This window comes from Calypte anna, chromosome 2 (genome assembly GCF_003957555.1).
Source record: "Calypte anna isolate BGI_N300 chromosome 2, bCalAnn1_v1.p, whole genome shotgun sequence".
In the NCBI taxonomy this organism is placed as follows: Eukaryota; Metazoa; Chordata; class Aves; order Apodiformes; family Trochilidae; genus Calypte; species Calypte anna.
Genome location: NC_044245.1, coordinates 144,367,619 through 144,386,395, shown reverse-complemented (window position 1 = coordinate 144,386,395; position 18,777 = coordinate 144,367,619). Strand labels below are relative to the sequence as shown.

Here is an 18,777-nt window from a genome sequence, read left to right as displayed (position 1 = left end):
AGGTACCTGAATAATGTTAAGGATAATAAAAAATAAATAAGGATAATAAGGATACCTGAATAATGTTTTGCAACTATTCAGCCAAGATACTGCAAATTCAGTTCTATTACAATTTTATTTTGAGGATGCTAAAGCCAAGCACTTCTGTAGAAGTGGAGAATGGAATGCCTCAGTTTTACTGCAGTATGAGAAGCCACATTATCTTGTAGTTGTCTGCCTAATTTTAGAAATGCTACTGCTTTAGTTTTAATCCAGCTGATTTTAAAATCCCAGATTTTACTAAACACTGCAACTTTTACACTATGAGGTCTGTGTGCATTAAGAATTTTCTTGGGGTAGAAATTACTACCTTTACTATCTTTACTAGTTGAAATAGCATCTTGTAGAACAAACCACATTCTAACTGAGACACCAGTAAACATAAACTGAGGTATGAGCAGCACTGAGAAAACACCAAAGCTGCTACTAACCCATTCCTATCCCCCACTTGCCTTCATAATCCTGTACATCCAAGTTCCTGCTCCTTCCTTACTTCTGCTTGCTAAGAAACAATAAAAAAGGATAAGCACCAAGAACCTAAGGTGCCTTTACCTCTTAGTCCAATAATGTTTGAATTGCTTCTATATGGGAAAGGAAATTTTGACATGCCAGTTTCCAAAAGTATTGCACCAGGTTATCTTCTAGATGTGACAGGGGACAAAGGGGAGGCATTGCAAAAATGCAGCTGCTCAAGAAATTCAGGGTCTGAGTGCCTAAAGGATGACAGACAGCTGAGGCAGCAATAACCACTTCATATAGTATATTGTTCTACCACTCCTTGCTACTAGAGAGAAGCAAAGCATAAAAGTGCATTTGGGAAGAACAAAACAGTCATAATGATTATACTTATGGTCCCATGAATAAGTCTTCCTATATAATAATAATTCATGAGTAGGTTAAGTCTCAAATCTGACTTCATCTTGATTCATTGATTTTAGAGAATTGAAGGAATGATTTAGTTACAAATAGAATAACCACTACACTGCTGGAATGAGCTACTTCATGTACATTCAAGAAATAACAATGCTTAACTGAACTTGAAGTCTATCTATCTACTAATAATAAATCTTGAAAGAACATTCGACAAGGGAGAAGTTAACCTCCTCCTCAAGTCATTAGGAGAAATTTAGACACAAATACCTCTACCAAATTTGACATGAGGATTTGAAGACTCAATTGTCATTTCACAGAGCAAGAAAATACCAGAAAAGCTTGAGTGACTCTTAATTGAATATAAATGGAACAACATTCCCAGGACTGCTTTGTAATATCCCTTTATAAACAAAACACAATGAAGTTATCAGGTTACTATTCCAGTGCACCATAGATAAAACTTTAAAATATGAGCATAAAGCTAAAATACGAGAAGGAGCTGGGAATGAGGAAAATATTTCTTTTTCTTCAGTAAATTCACACAGCTTTTATTTCATCCTTGCATAGTGACTATCTATTGGCAGTACCTCTTTATAAGAAGCAAGGGATTAACTGTGTCCAAGAGCATCTATTCTCTTTAATTTATTTTTCTGAAGGGGCCATCTGCTCTTATTTCCTCATTTTGTGGCCTAGCTTTAAATTGCATTCACTATTCTGTTAGGATTTCAATTAGTTACATGTAACATTTCTCCCATGTCAGGATAGCTGTCTTGAGGATGAAATACTGTAAGTTGAAGTGGGGTTATTACCAAAAGCTGATTGACTATAATTGATACAGCTCAAATAGCAATTAGTCATCAATAAAATGAAGAAAAAAACATGCTCTAACATTTGTTTTATTACAACACAGCTTGACATCCATTACTGAGAAGTATGCACAGCCATGTTTCAGGATCTGAATAAAGGGACTGTTTGCTTTCTGGATGCTGTGAACTCAGCTTTTCTCAGATGACTCTGCAGAACAGCTTTAAATCTCTGCTTTGGTAACAGCACCAAAATCTTCCAAATGTGGTCACTAAAAATGCCTCCTACAAATGCAGACAAGGCACACCTACATGATTAGCACCAATTACTTATGGATAATGAGTAGCTACCCTGAAAAGTTTACTTACTACAAACTACAGGTTTGCACTCTAGTTGGTTATTACTCCAATATAGTAATATCAAGTACTTTCAGTTAACTTTTGTCTGTTCATTTTACTGTTTTCCCCAGAAGAAAGACCAAGCAGGAGGCTATGTTGCAAGATGAGTACTTCAGCTAGTGGCCAGAGCAGCTAACTTCTCAGCATCACCTTCATGCAAGCCAACCTCACAGGAAGCCTTCCAGCCTAACCAAACAGCCATTGAAAGCTTTGGTCACTGCTTTGAGGACATCTGCAAAAATGAGGGATCAGTGCCTCAAAAACCTACAAGCTACTCAGAAGCAGAAAATGTTACCATAATGGTCAGCATGCCACTGAAGCCTGAAGAAAATATGATCTACTGATTAAGAAAGCAAATCATATCCATTTTTTCTGAACAAGGGCATTAATTTAAAAAGGATAATTTATCTAGAGTACCTCACAGAGCTGGTTTCACACAGCCAGCTATTCACCAGTTGTGATAATGAAACATCAGCATTTTTAATTATCCTTATATTGAGCTATCATAGAATCTTAGAACCATGTGAGCAATTAGAGTTTTAAACAAGGACTGTTATTTCAGATCTGTAAACTCTAAGTTGATTTATAAGTAACATTACAGCATTCTCCATTTAATCAGCTGATAATAATCATAGAATCATAGAATAGGCTGGGTTAGAAGGGACCTCAGAGATCATCGAGTCCAACCCTTGATCAACTACCGCCACAGTCACTAGACTATGGCACTGAGTGCCACATTGAGTCGCTTTTTAAATGTCTCCAGGGACGAAGAGTCCACCACCTCCCCAGGCAGCCCGTTCCAATGTCTGATCACCCTTTCCGTGACAAAATTCTAATATCCAATCTGAACTTCCCCCGGCACAATTTAAGACCATGCCCTCTTGTCTTACTGAGAGCTGCCTGGGAAAAGAGACCAACCCCCGCCTGGCTCCATCCTCCTTTCAGATAGTTGTAGAGAGTGATGAGGTCTCCCCTGAGCCTCCTCTTCTTCAGGCTGAACAGCCCCAGCTCCCTCAGCCTCTCCTCATAGGATCTGTGTTCGAGTCCCTTCAAATAATAATGCGATATGCTAAGAGCTTAAAGTTTAAAAGTCTGACAAAGTAACTTTTTAAAATAAAATTCATTCAGCCTTTGCCAAATTGGACTGACAACAGTGTTACTAAAGTACACATCAAGTGAACAGCACAGGCCAAAGCTATTTCAGGTCCCATTTGTATCTCAATTGTGTTTGGAAACCCTGTGTCCAAAGATAAGGTAGTTCTATTACAGCCACATCATTCAGTCTATATTTGAGCCTAAGCTTGTGACCAAGGTATAAGCAATAAAGACAAATACCTATGGGACAGCCCAAGCAGAAAGATGCAACCAATGCTAATTTCCAGCAGGCACATTACCAATTAAACCCTTTATAACATGAGCATCGACTTTTTATATTCATATAGTCAATCCAGGTGGAAAGTAATCTTGAGAAAATGATTCTCTAAGCACTGAAGCCTCAAGTTAATCCAGTACTTGCTTTCTGAAGGAACATGTGTTTTCAGATGCAGACAGAATTCATTTGGCTGCCAGAGTTGCTGTGACAAGCCAACACCAATGGCACCCAGGTGCAGACCCCAACTTTCCTGAGGGGTCTGACACCCACCCCCAACCTCCCAACAGCTCCAGGGAGCCCTGGCTCCAGGCACCAGCACTGTAGCTGCAGGACATTGCCATCAGGCTGGAAACACAGGCTGAAATTTCCAATAATTGACAAAGCCCTTTAGAAAAAAAAACTCCATGCACAATTAAAACCTGCATTATTATTTCTGTGTTATGGGTTTGTGTGGTACTGTTTTAGGTAGCAGGGAAGGAAGCCCCAGGGGTGGCCTCTGTGAGATGTTTGAAGCTCTCCTGGCTAATGTTGAGGCCATCCATGAGAAGGGATGTGAACCTCTGTGTTAACATCTTCAAGAAGGGGAAACACAAGGCAGTAAGAGCAGTGCAGAGGAGAGGGAGAAGAGAAAGCAACAAAAAGAGAAACACCAGGAGAAAGAGCAACACCTGAGGAAAACAATGTCAGAGGGATCAAGGTCCATGAGGAAGAAGAGGAAGAAGGTGCCTGAACAGATATTTTCCCCTACATCATGGTGAGATGGCAGCCTGTCCACTGCAAGCCACAGAGGATCACAGCAGAATAAGTGGTGTGGACCTGCCACCCATGAAGGATCCCATTGGAACAGTTGTGGATCTGCAGCCTGTGGAGGATCAGGGAGCAGATGTTGTGGGCCTACAACCATGAAGGGGACTGTTCCTGAAGGAGTCTGTGGCTCTGTGGGCCACCCACACTGGAGCAGTTTGCTCCTGAGGAACTGGATGGAACATGTTGGATGGATTTGTGAAGGACTTCTTCCCATGGGAGGGACCTTACATTGGAGTAGGGGAAGACTGTGAGGAATCCTTCTCCCTGAGGAGGAAGAAGCAGCAGAAAACAACCCGTGATGTCTGGACTGTGAAGCCCACTCCCTGTCCCCCCATGCTGCTGGGAGGCAGGGAGGAGGAGGTAGAGATAACAAGAACAAAGTACTTTGGGCTCAGGAAGAGGGAAGGGGTAGGGAAAAGTATTTAAGCTCTGGTTTGTGGGTGGTTTTTTTTTTCCTCATATTGAGTACATTTTGCTAATGACCATAAGTGGTGAGTGAAAACCTCACAGCCCTTGTCTTCACCCAGGAGGTTTCAGGTGGATTTCCTCCTCACCATTTCAAAAAGGGTGAGGAGGAGTGAGCAGCCACATCGTCCTTTGTTACCTGCCAGGCTCAAACCACAACACTCCTAAAACTAACATGCAATAGAGTTTCCTGACACAGAAATAGCATCCAAAAACCCTCCTAGCCAAGTTATAGCTTCCAAATTCAGTATCACTGTATTTAAGATGCTCCATAGGTATCCTACAGAAAAACCCATTGTGGAACACTTCTACATTTTCCAGTGTGCTCATACCAATACTTCAAAATTGCCCAAGATCCCCAAATTCATAGGAAAAAAAAATAGGACTCGGATCTTAAAAAGTCATTCATTCCTTCACAAGCATTTTGTGTGACAAGATTTACATCATTCTCAGCATTTGTTGACATGGTGTTAACAAGCTACCATAAAGACTTCAGGTGTCTACAGAAAATATGTCTGAAGAACATATACAGTAAACTATAACATGATAAATATTCTGTTGTATTCTTTTGTACAGTTGGCTAAGAAAGACCTAATCATTTTTCAAGAGTGTAGACACATGGTGCAATAAAAAGGTCAAGGGTAAGCAGCAAGTCTTAACTAGGGCTCAAGATACCCCTGCAACTTACCTGCTGAAGCCACAAGTGAAGGAGATTAGCTCCACACATATCAGAATTTAAATGGAGAAACTGAATGAAACCACTAGTAAGAACCTGTTTCACTTTGAGAAACTCCTCCACTTAGCACAAACATTTCAGGTAACTCCTACAAGGCAGGCAGAAGACTCAGCAGAGACACTACCATCATCCTTGAAATTAGGACTTCTTAATTCTAATGACAGTAAACTGGAAGTGGTCACTGAACACTCAGGTAACCAGTAATGTGATAAACCACCCTAAGTTTCTGAACTTCCATCACTGTACAAATGCACCAAGAACATTAAATACAAACTGAGCAAAAGCAAATCTAGAACAGAAAAAAAAATCTTTCAGATACAGAGAGGGCTACAGAATATCATTAAGCATGACAAAAAGCCATGAAAGAACCAAACAGACATGATGGATCTTAGTGCTTTTCACTTTTGCACAAGTGAAATTTACCATTTAACATTAGTTAGGAGCTAAGCAGAAAACAAAGGTGTTTTCTCACCACTTTACCCCATAGAGCTGTATCACTCAAGTCTGCATACAACAGCACATACATTTCTGCTTGGTAGCAGAAGGAAAGGAATAAAAACATCAGATCTTCAGTATCTGAGGGTAAAGGAGCTCAAGGAGCAGAAACTGAGCTGCTCACCAGACATCAGGATTGGTGCTTCATCACCATCTCTAGTTTATTAGGACACAGATCAAAAGAAACCAGTAGTGAAAACTTTTGTCCATTATCAATAACTGCAAAAGACACATGAAAGGAAGAATGATAACATTAAAAACAGTCCTTCCATTTCTACATCTTTTAAAATCATTGTTATTACCCCAAAGCATCAGGAAAAACTGGCTGAAAATGCCTAAAACTTTGTGTTCAAACACATCTTAGTGCTTTCCTGAGTATTGCTACAGGGTAATCAGAAGCAGTAAGAGACTACAGATGTATTTATTCTCCATGCATTCAGTAAATGCAGCAGCAGTGTCAGAGAAAAAAAAAAGGCAATTTACTTCTTCCTAAATTGTGCTGTCCACGAAAGGCATTTTCCTCTCCTGACTATTCCTTTTGTAAAAAATCCAAATGGATTAAGGTTGAAGAAAATCAGTAAATCCCCAAAGGATTTGCAACTTTAGATTTTCCCTGTCACTATATTATACCAATATCAGTACAGCAGTTTTTATAACAAATTTTCTTTTGGATTAAGTGCTAGAACAATAGGTTTACTGAAATGATTTCTAATCTTTTAGGTTTCCAATTATTTTGCCAAAAAAATGCTTCCTTAGAAATAGACCTATAAAAGAACACCTATATAGGCAAAAAAGTGAACGATTTACTGACTAAAAGAATTAAACTGACATTTGTTTGCTGCCTTGCAATTTTGTTGCTGTTGAGCTGGGAGCTAAAGCCAAAAGCCTGATAAACACATCAAAATAAACAGAAGGCAGCCAGCAAAAACCAGCAACTGGAAATGGAGAATAGGAAGGAAGGAAGGAAATCAATTTCACTTTCTGGTTTGTTAATTTTATCTTGACAATACAGTAAAGTGATGAAAAATGACAACAAAAAAGGAACAATTAGTCAAATATGACCAAGCTGAGCTCAATCCAAAGAATATTTTACAATAGGATAAACACAGGGTAAGATGTCCTGCACAGCTGTTGAGACACTCAAGAATACAGTTCTCAGCTTCACAAAAATTCTTCATTCCACATCTCCACTTCTGATTTCCTCCTCGCCATAAATAGCCAGGAATTCACATCTAGGGTATAACCCCAGTCCCCGACAGTTCAGTAAAGAGCCTGACAATTCAGCTGAGATTAAATACCCAGAAATGCATCTCATTTTGAAACAAAGGAGTCAAGAGGAAAATCTGCTGGCTGTGTTTTAAGAGTTAAACACCCACTGCTAAAGCACCGTGCTTCATTTTTTTCCTTTGCACTTTTTTACCCAAACATTTCACTATAAGTTTTAAGGGTCTCTTTGTACCTTTGTTTACCTCTGTGACATTGGTGAGGCACTCAAACCACAGCTCAATGACCACTTCCACAAACCAGACTGGCAAGAGGCCTACAGATCTTCAAGCTTCCAAGTGTTATGCTTTTGCCATTAACTTCTTAAAGATTAAGACACATTGACTTCTGTATTTAGAATGTCACAAGAAAATTAAATTCCTAGTCCATATGCCCTTATGGCCTCAGCTAAAGGCCATAAAGATATTAATTTTCTAGCCAGTGATGCACTTGGAGCCCACTCATGGCTTTTAAGCCATTCCCAGAACTACTACCACCCCTACCATGCAGCTCTCATAGGTGAGATTTCCCTTTCCAGGTCTCAGGGTTAAAAAAAAAAAACACCTTCACAAAGATAATCCACTTACCCAGTATAAGTGTCCTGTCCTTTATAATTTTCCATTTGAAAAAAACCTCTCAGTAATGTAAACATTACCTTGCAAGATTCCTGCAGAGCTCAGCTAAGAAGAGTCAGGTAATTCAGCATAAAATATTAAGTGTGTCAGTTACCATTTAATGCATTTCAACATGCTTTCTACTGAAACTGCTAAACACTAATTAAAAAGTCATGCAATACCCCTCTGAGTACAGAGGCTACTCAACCCTGAACTCTGATACCCAATTCTTCCAAATCCAAGCACATCCTAGGTTCTTTTTCTTAATTATACTTGAAATCTGGGGGGCAGATAGGACTCAGGAGGCAGAAAGGTCACATACACAGAATTTAAGTACCTCTAAGTTAAGGAAAACAAGCCACAGGCCAGAAGAGGAGCCATTCAGTGCTGTGACCTTCTTTCCAATTTCTCCAGTAAATAAATACCCAGAAGGTTACAGTTTTAATTTGCATGGCTGGTGTCGAAAAGGATTGAAAGTGACAAACCATGTCAGTCTAAATTTGAAACCTTTAAATTCGATCTCTCTCATTGACTGCCAAAGTAAGTGTGCAAGTGAATTAGAAGTCAGCTTTAGTCTAAATGTGCTCATTGGTGAGTGGCTGCAGGCAAGAGTCATGCTTCAGAGCAGATGAGCCCAGGGTGAAGTACATATGATTATCTTCAGCTGCATTTCACAGCAGCCCTGTTAACATGACTGGAATACCTGACAAATCACTTCCCCAGCCTTTCAGAGATGAAGACTGGAATGCAATCATTAATAAGTCCTGTGACTCTCCCAATACAGTTCCACAGCAGTAAAATCAAAAAGCAACCATTACTAAAAAAAAAGTGCTAAGTGTTACTGAAAAAGGAGGGCTGAGACATGAGGGACAATTTCCAAAATATCCCTTCAGTTCTTATTACTTTTAGTGTTGTTTTAAGAAAACAGCAATAAAACTGAAGTCAGCCTTCCCTGATTTAACAGTGCTACCATCACAACGCCTCTATTCCTGTTACTGTCACTAAGTTTCTCACCACACTGTGCCTGCCAAATAACCAATTCCCCCTGCATATTTTCATAGACTGTTATTTTGAAGCCTGATTACTAGAAAACAGAGGAGTTTCTTTCTAGGTAATCTCTAATAAAGACAGCTTAGTGACTTGCTGTCTGAAAAAAATCTGTCCAAAGAGCAAATTACAAAACTATTCAAATTAATAGGATGCTCTGTCTAACCTTAAAACTGATTCAGATTTCTTCAGTTGTATTTGCTTTACAGAACACCTATGACCTTCATAAAGTGTTTTGCTCAACTCCAAGAGCTGGACAGCTGGAAGAGTGCTGCTCATATAATTGAGACTACAATGAGAAACTAAGGAGAGAATGAAATTACACAGCAACAGAGCACATGAAACACCTTTAGGGACTGGGAACCAGCAGCCTGACAGGTCTGTTCCATGCCATGACACACCTGTCCTCAGAGGAAAGTGGATGATTCAGTAGCAAACTGATTATTTAAAAACCATATGTATGTCACTTTGCTACATAATCAAGTACACCTTTCAGAATTGTAAAAAATTAGAATTTTATTTGAAAAATTAATGAACATATTTGCTAAGCACCCAGAAGCTCTTCAATGCCAAGACATTTATTTAAAATCAGTAACAGCTATGGAATCTTGATTTGTAGATGCCTACTTCAAACATTTCTGCAAAGCTAACCCTTACCTGCTAAAAGAATCTGATACTTAATATCCTCTACGATGCCCAAAGTCACTGTACTTTCCCTTACATTCCATTCTCTCCAATATTTAGGGAGGTACTGCTCAATTTGATTACTGAAATCCTACTCCAAATTCAGCACAAGAACCAGTGAGCATCTACTGATCAGCACTCATCACGTGGCTCAGTAAAGTCATTCAAGATACAGCTAAGCACATACAGCCATCTACTGATAGCAAGGCTTGTTATGCCTGTATTTCATCTTGTTGACAATTTAAAAGAAGCCTCACCAATTTAAGATATTACCTCAAGTCTCAAAGTCGCTAAAATGAGCTTGTAGGGAAGAATTCCACAGGTACAGTCTACACAGAATTTAAAAAGCTGTCTTTTAGCAATAGCACCAGGATGCCTTACCTTCTGGTATAGGGAAAATCCAACCTTGATTACAGGGTTCTCCTCACCCACACATTTAACATTACACAAATCAAACAAGTGCCAGGCAACCATTTTGCACTCTCCCCTGTCACAAAACATGTCTGCTATCAACATGTTTTATTTCCAGTTAGTTTCCTCTGTCTGCAGTTCAAGACTTTGTACCCAGCATTCACAAAATGTTTTTTCATGAATCAGTACTATGCACAGCTGTGAAAAGGTAAAGTTAATGCTGCTCTCACAGATCTTTCACTATTTTTACAGCACCACTTAAAGTTATGACAATCAACATTACACTTGCACATTTACCTATATTTACATACACTCCCAAGTGCAAAGTCAGCCTTCAAAATGAAGTTCTCAAAAAAAAGTGAAGTTGCTGAGTGCCTTGAAATGATAAACACAAAAATCCTCGCCTGATTTCAGCACAAGCCTCACTTTCACATGCAAAAATGTTTCTCTGATTTTGCATAGAAAATGAGCAAAAAGTTGTACATAGGAAGAATACAAATGCACATGTACTCAGCTCTTGCCATTTCACAGAATCTCATCTGTCAAGGTTCTTCAATTACGGAACTTAAGATAATAATTGGGCATAATAGTCCAGTTCCCACTGCCTCGTGCCAGCTGCAAATTAGTCCTGTTAGCATGGTCACCTTACAACACATGCAAAATCTACTTCCAATCTGTAACATATTTAAAGGGTTACAAGTAAAAAATACCATTCTCAGGAAGGCTTAATGTTCCAGTATACAAGTAAATCACCTTAACTCAAGCAAAGGATATAGTCTAGTCTCCTGCAAAAGACTCTTAATGTTCAAAAATTTCAGCAGCTTCTTTCAATGACTGATTAAAGAAAAATTTAAGCAATAGGTCTGATACTTGTGTCTCAAAGAGACAAGCTGTCAAATACTCAAGCAATTTTCTCAACAAGTAATATCAGCACTTCCATGCACTATGCAGTACAATGAAGGATAGTGATCTTTGATTTAATGCTTTCAAAATGTTTAAAACAAGGTTTTGTTAGAGCAAGAGGAAATGTTGTCATCTCCGAATTTTGAAATCTAAATAAATAATACTGCCCAAGAAAGCGTTTTTTAAACATCTCAGTTATCTCTATATTATTCTTTTTCAAGAAGCTACTCTGGAGCTCAGCAAGCACTTAAATCTCCACTTTTTTCCCCCTGTATAATTTAAAACTATGTAATTTGTGTGTACCCAAATTATAACTTGTAATTATAAGCATAGTATGCAAATACGTCCACTTCCATTTGAGAACTGTAATTAACAGATTTTGGAAGTCTAGACACAGAACCTTTCCCTAGAAACCAAATTTCAACATTGCTAGAAATGTGTGAGCAATTTGGTTCTCTTGTCTACACAGCACACACACTTCAGTTCTTTCAGCATCTTAGGATTTGCTAATTCAACCACTGAATTCTCACAAATCAGTCCTGAGTTTTAAAGAAAGTTGGCTGATCTACAGTATTTAAGTAAAAACACATAGTAAGTGTAGTACCAGTAAGACATCAAAATGCTATTACATAATAAAGCTGGTTATTTTAAGCACTTAAAACCTTTGCTAAGACATTCTTACACATACCTGAAAGAAACCAAACTGTGAAACACATTTCATTCAATTTTGAAAAGCTAAACAAGACTAGTTTAAAAAACATTATACAAACCATTTCACTTGCCTGCTCACTAAACTATCACAGAAAGAGTTCAGTGGACCTGACACGTAAAGTATATGCCAGAACTATTAGATACCCATTCCCACTAATAATTGCCTTCATTTAACCACACAGAGTAATTAGTTAGAAAGACTGTTACTGATGAAGTTAGCATCATGACATAATGGTTTAGTAAAACACCTCTTCCTTTAGTCATAGATGTCCCACATGTATCATACAGTCATTTCACCTTACTTGGGTTTTTTATGAATCTACAGATGCTTAAAATATCTGTTTTACATACATATTGGAAAATTTTACATTGTTAATGACAGCTAACCAGTTCTTAGTTTTTCTACCTATCTGTAACATGCAAAAGATTCAGTGCAAGACTTCCTTTCAAAGCAAATAAAACCCTACAGGCATACTTGAATAAAAACATTGGATCCACATCCATCTACATTTATGTTTTCACTGATGATATATTTTATCAGTTGAAAATAGTCACACAAATCCAAGTATTACATTGCAAATGCAGGCAGAAACTTGTCTGTCCTCTAATTTCTCATTTCTATGAGAACCTCAGAAAAATATAATAGTCCCAAAAAGTCACAATTTTAGTAACAGCCATGCAGTTGTATCAAGTCCCATAAATGCTGTTTGCAAAACAGTAAATTACATACATCTGTAACTTCATAAAACAATATACATATGCAAAAGACATTCTTCCTTCACTAGCTGGAAGGGAATTCCACTTGTTTTCAGCCTTAAATTCTCAGCCATCAAGCTAACTTTTAACAAGTTTCTTTACAGCAAACAAGACATATATCAGTTTGTTAACATAATTCTCCTTCTGCCACTATCAACAGTAGTATTTTTATAAAATATGCAAAATGCCAACCATCCAAGGACATGCAGCTGTAAATTATAGGGCATATGCATTCCACGGCTTAAACTGTGACAGCTACCCATAACTCCAGAATATTTCAGACAATAATTGACTCTCCTGACTTAGAGATGGGCATTTGCAGTCCATTACATAAAAACTACAACAATGCAATAGAAGATAACACACTGATCTAGACCTATTCCTGTTACAAGAAGTCAAGTGCATCAACACGGCTTGTAATCACTTTAACTGAAGGTGAAATAATTTCAGCTCTCATTCAGTTTTATCTGAAAAGCAGTTTATAACTTACTTCACTTGACCATCTCAAGCACTGTGTCAAGTGTTTGTCTCCAGAACTGTACTCAGAAGTCACACAACAATTATACAACATTTCCAAATTTACACTAAATCATATTGTAAAGCACACAATTATTTTTCTATTTAGCACAGTATCATTGAAACAAAGAGCTAGCACTTTGAAGCATAACCGATATGTCAGACGGAGGAGTAGGGCTCGCTTATCATCTACTGTTATGTCATTGCAAAACAAAAATAGGCTTTTGTGTTTTTGAAACCATTCACCAAGTTGGATTGGTGATGCCTTAATATTTTAGTTACAGAGCCAAAAGTTCCTAGGAAAGGACATAGGTTATCGCCTCCTTTGTAAAAAGGCTCACACGTTAATAAACAATAGGCTATTTATTGTTCAGGAAAACAGTGGCAGAATAAAAGGGCAGAACCTTCAGAGGGTTTAATCGACTTTTTAATCTGCCCAAGCAGAGCACAGACGACCCAAGCTGTTCCACGCAGCAATTCAACTTGGAATAATTTAAGACTCAAGCCGCGAGCGATCATGCCTTCGCTTTTCTCAAAAAAACACCTATGAAAGGTGAAAAAACTGGGAAGGCAGGGCAGTGTTTGTTGCTTTTTGAGGGAGATGCTCTGCCTGTTGGAGGAGCCGCAGGGCAGCGCCGGGGAAAGGGAGGGCACTGCCCGAGCAGCGGCCGCCGATGCTGGGCAGAAGCCCCCGACTCCTCCCCGCATCCAAGCAAAGGGAGGGAGAACGGAGCCGGTAAGCATTGGCAGGCTGAACACACAAAAAACCCCAACCACTAAGCTAGGCGAAACGAAGAATAAATCCCTCACCGAGCATCCTCGGCGGCCGTCACTAACTCCGGCTCGTCCCTCACCCAGCCCATCCCCGGCGGGACAAAGCGGTCCCGCTTCGCTCCTGCCGACCCTCACCTTGGTTGACCAGCCGCAGGGCGTGGGTGAAGGACGGGTCCAGGGAATCCTTCTCCGCCATCAGCTCAGGCAGGTACTTCTCGTCCATGGCGGCGGCGGCCCGGAGCGGAGCTGGGGCGCCGGGTGTCCCCGCGCTGAAAGGGGAGGCAGCGACACGGGTCCGAGTTCCAGACGGCTGTAAATCCTCTGAGGCAGCGCTTCCCCCTGGCCGCCTCCCGCCCGGGGCTGCGGGGACGCATCCAGAGGGAAGCGCCGCAAGACCCCGGTCGGGAGCGGGGAGGGAAGGGGCGCGGACTGGGGGGACGCCCCCCACAACGGACAAGGAGAGAGGAGAAATCCCTCTGCGGAAGCGTACGGGGCGGGGGGAAAGGGAAGGAAGAAGAGATGCACCCCGGGAGCCGCCGACCCAGGCGGGACGGGCTCCCGGCCTCCCGCACACACGCGCGAAGCAGAAAAGTGGAGAACGCGAGGCTGCGGGCGCGCAGCACCAACCCGCACCAGGACCGGCGCTGCGCCGACTGACCGGGCGAGCCCCGCCGCGCCAGGTTTAAATACCCTCGCTGAGGCCACGCCCCCAATAGAGCACAAGCCACGCCCCTTGCACAGCGAGCTCCGCCCCCAGCCACTGCCCCACCCCAGACCCCTCCCCATGGGCGGTGATCGCGGAGCGCCCTTCAGTGTCTCCCCGCCTACTCCAATGCCTCCTCCTATTGGGTGGTGTGAGCTGTCAATCAGGACGGGCCGCAGCTTTCGATTGGTCGCTGCTCTTCTCCCCGCCCCGCAGCCGACTGCCGGGGCAGAGCTGGAGGTGGGATGGGTGCGGGTGGGTGAGGCGCTGACGTAGCGGCTGCCCCGCGGCTCCTCACAGGGAGGGTCCGAGGTCCCCTGGAAGCGCGGTGTCTCCTCAGAACTCACAGCAGATCCTCTCCTGGGGTAGAGCCGCCAGCGGGCTCTCTCCTGGGAGGGAAGCCGGTGCTTGTTTCCCTCCGGCAGATCGCGGGCTCCTCAAGACACGACCGTCCCGTCATCTATCCGGGGGGGTTCGGCCGGCGGGAGCGCCCTGAAGGGGAGCGGTAGCGGGGCAAGGGGCGAAAGGAGAAGGGAGAAAGGAGCCTCCCGGGGCGTCCCGCCTCGCCGGCCGCTCTCCCCCGACCGCCCCCTGAGGCAACAGGGGTGTGAGAGGGGCTCAGGGATGCCGCTGACCCCCCCTCAAAGTCTGTAGGGGAGGGGAAGCGAAGAAAGGCGAGATTTGTTTTTGAAGGAATAATACTGCAGTTTTAACTTCTTTCCCCTCCCACCCCCCCTTCCGAAGAGCGGTACTCTATTAATCTAGCGTTTTGTACTTATGCCGCCAGTAATACAAAGCACTTCATAAATACCAGCCAGAAAATCTTATTTCCACTGAATTACACTGATGGGCCATCGTAAGTGGGTTTGTGATTCAGTAGCAGCATATTTTACAAGAAGGAGAAGCCAAGTTTAATAGGCTCAAGCCTATTTTCCTATTTTTGCAGTGGATACACTTGGTATATTAGGTCATTATTCACTTTGATCTTTAGCTTTGAGGCTTTACATAGTTTCCTCATTAGACCTTAGGTGTTTCATCAATGAATCTTTGGTGGCAAAAGCCCAAAGGAAGAGAGACCAGCTATTTTCTGAAGCAAAGCACAAGGGTAAAACGGAGGAAAATTATTAAATCACTGAAGCCAAAACCATAATGCTGAAGTAACACTTTCCTCTCTCTGACTGTTGGTTTTAAACCAGCAAAAGCCAGTAAGAAAATTTGGGTGGTAAGATACAGTTAAAAGAGTACTGAAAATATTCTTATCTCTGTGAATCAAACAATCACACATTTTCTTTGATATTTCACACCAAAAAAAAAAAAAAAAAAAAAAAAAAAAAAAAAAGTTATGCAATGCATCTTAGTCATATCCTGGCGAGATGGATAGAAAAAAAGCTTTGAAAAGAAAAAACTAGCATGAGACATCACTCACTTAAATCTTGGAAGCAGAGGTGAAGGCTCCCTTCTCAGAATTACATGTGTTTTTTCACCCTTGAAACCAAAAGACTGTATATAAAGGTATCTTATTTCTTGTTGTACTTTACAGACTAGAATATCTCATAAACTATTGTCTGATATGTTGCAATATGAAATACACTTCATATACCTTCTCTCTACAGCTATTCCAAATAAATCTTGACTCAGGACTATAAGAAACAAATTTTAAAAGTTATGTTTGAAAAATTCTCCTGCATGACCTCAAGCTTGCTGAATGCAACTAAAACAAACAAGCAACTGGGAGAAGTTGGATTACAATAAATGTTTTATTTCAGTCTTTTATATACATGTTTTATATAAAACTTCTGAAATAGAGCCATCTGTTGTAAAACAGGCAGACACAAGCAACTGCAACTTTGACACAGACCAATATGTAGGAGTGTAATCTTTATGGAATGACCTGGAGCACAATAATCCCTGTCTTTGCCAGTAAAGCCAAAAATGTGTTTAAAGTTGTTCTGCAGCATACAGGACCTCGGATAGAAAGGTAGCTTTATTATTAGAAATGGTGCAAAATCCAATGTACCTTTCTAGGAAAGAGTAATATTGAACTTAGTACCTGATTAAATAAACATTTGATGTTTCAAGAAACCACAGTATTTCTTCCCAAATTATACTAATTCCCTCTGGTTTACAGTAGAGAAAGAATGATTTGATGTCTGAAAACTTGTTTCTCACTAGGTTTGTAATAATATAGGAATTATAAAATTATTCACATTTTACTCTGCTGTTCAAACTCAAACCTGCACATAACAAGTGCAGAATATTGTTTTATCCAGTGAAATTCACTAGGACGTAATAAAACAAGAGGACAGAAAGGATGGGAAATCATGAGACTCAGGCCATAGAAAGCAGCCTGTGATGTGGGTACCTGGAAAAAGCCCACTTAGCACAGTTCTTTCTGTCCAGAAAAGGCAAGAAGCACCAGCTTCATAAGGATTACTTTCTTTTTACTGAAACCTTTACAAAGCTTGCAAAACAGCTTGACCAAAGAAGTGCCCAGTAATCATTAGCTTTAGTATTCACAAATGTTTAAAAGTCATGGATCCAATGATGATTTGTATGTATTTATCCCTGCTCTGCAACAGAAAACCAAACAGCTTTTTATACATCAGCTCTGCTGTCTATATGCATGTTGTAGTCTCAGGAGGTTCATTTGGCAGGTGTACATAAATCAAGAACTGGTGTCAGAGTATTATCCATCCCTTCTCCTAAAGCACCTTCTGTCTGACTGGACAGGGTGCCTACAAATTTTTATGCAAAAGTTGCAGATGTCAAAACGAATACCTATGCAATAGAAGCATTAGGACACCTTAGTACCTTCCCTCTCAGGAGTCAGATTCACTCACTTACTCCTTGTACCTTCTGATGCAGCCACTGGGATGTCTGAGGACTGTGTGTGAAGGGGATGAAAATGAGCTGTATCCTCTCTCTGGTTGGTAGGTTCTGTGCAATTTACTGAAGTCACATTTGCCTTATTTGCTGGGTCAGCATAGTAAGCAGTGTTTTCACCATGAAGCCTTTATACCTAATATTGTAAGTACACAAAGATTTCCAATTTTGTCTAAATTGCTGTCTACTTTTTTATTATTGTTTTTCCATATGACCAGTGTTATTCCATTCATTGTATGATCATATCAAGCCACCGCTGACCATGGCAAACCTTATGTGGCTGTGATGTAATTACTGCCTCTGATTTAATGGGTCCTGACTTAAAGCTCAGACCATAACAGGCTGTCACAGAATCATTATTTATTTGAGACTTCAGCTTATTAAAATGCACACAGCTGAAGACCTATAGAAGCAGGATCTATTTTGGGAACTAGTTTGTCACAAATACCACATCTAGTGAATATGTCCTTGATGTGACTCACCACAATTCTGATCAGCATGTTGCTAAGTAGGCTTCCTTAGTGTTCCAGTGTATCACTTGCCAACTGCTATTAGGCACATGGAAATTACCATTGCACCCTTTTCTTAAAAATTCCTTTGGCCATTTCCTTTTTTATATAGTTACATGTGGATTAAAGTATGAGAAAATAGACAAGATTATACTGTCGTATCACAACATCCGCCATGAATCGTTTTCAAAAGATCTCGATGCTTTCTTCTAAAAATTCATGTCTTCATCTTTCATACCTTTTAGCCCATAGTTCAAAGGTTAGATTATTTTCAGCCCTAATGAAACTTATCAGCTATCATAGAATCATAGAATCATAGAATCATAGAATCATAGAATTGGCTATGTTAAGGTTGTTTCTTTTTTTACAAGTTTGGTTTTTCTTTTGGTTTTTCTTTTGGTACTATGTGTTCCTACTGTGTCAGAAAAGAGTGGCAAAGAACTTTCATAAAAGACTTTTTTTTCCTGATGCAAGATACTTTCTTCCTGCAAGTATGCATCCAAGTCTCCCATTTGGTGTATACCTTGTTTTATGGTACTAACTCTCAGAAATGGGCTGACAGGGGAAGTGGAAAGTCTTGCACCTAGCAGGCAGCAGCAGATGCTGGGGGCCATCCAGCTGAAAAGCAGCTTGGAAGGAAAGGAGCTGGTGTCCTGGTGTTTGTCCTGTCCCCAGAACAAGACAGACATGAACATACTGGATAAAGTGCAACAAAAGGCAACAGAGATGCTGAAGGAGATGCTGTGCATCTCTCCTGTGAGGAAAGGCTGAGAAAGCTGGGACTGTCCAGCCTGGAGAAGTCTCAGAGGGGATCTTACTAATTTATATAAGTACCTGAAGAGATTGCCATTAAGCCAGAGCCAGGCTCTTTTCATTGCTGCCCAGTAACAGGACAAGAGGCAATGGGTACAAACTGAAATGCAGGAGGTTCCCTCTGAACATCAGGTTGTACTTTTTAACTGTAAGGATGGCTGAGCACTGGCACAGGTTGGAGTCTCCCTGCTCAGAGATTCT

General features: G+C 40.7%; 1 protein-coding gene across 1 annotated transcript in view; it reads right to left on the bottom strand.

The window, feature by feature from the left end:
• Positions 1-14,306, bottom strand: part of KHDRBS3 (KH RNA binding domain containing, signal transduction associated 3) — an 85,802-nt gene extending 71,496 nt beyond the window's left edge. Inside the window, 1 exon segment of the mRNA XM_030445145.1 lies at positions 13,804-14,306. Within this exon segment, the coding sequence (XP_030301005.1) occupies positions 13,804-13,891 (88 nt within the window). The 5' untranslated portion in view covers positions 13,892-14,306.
• Positions 14,307-18,777: the final 4,471 nt, after the last annotated feature.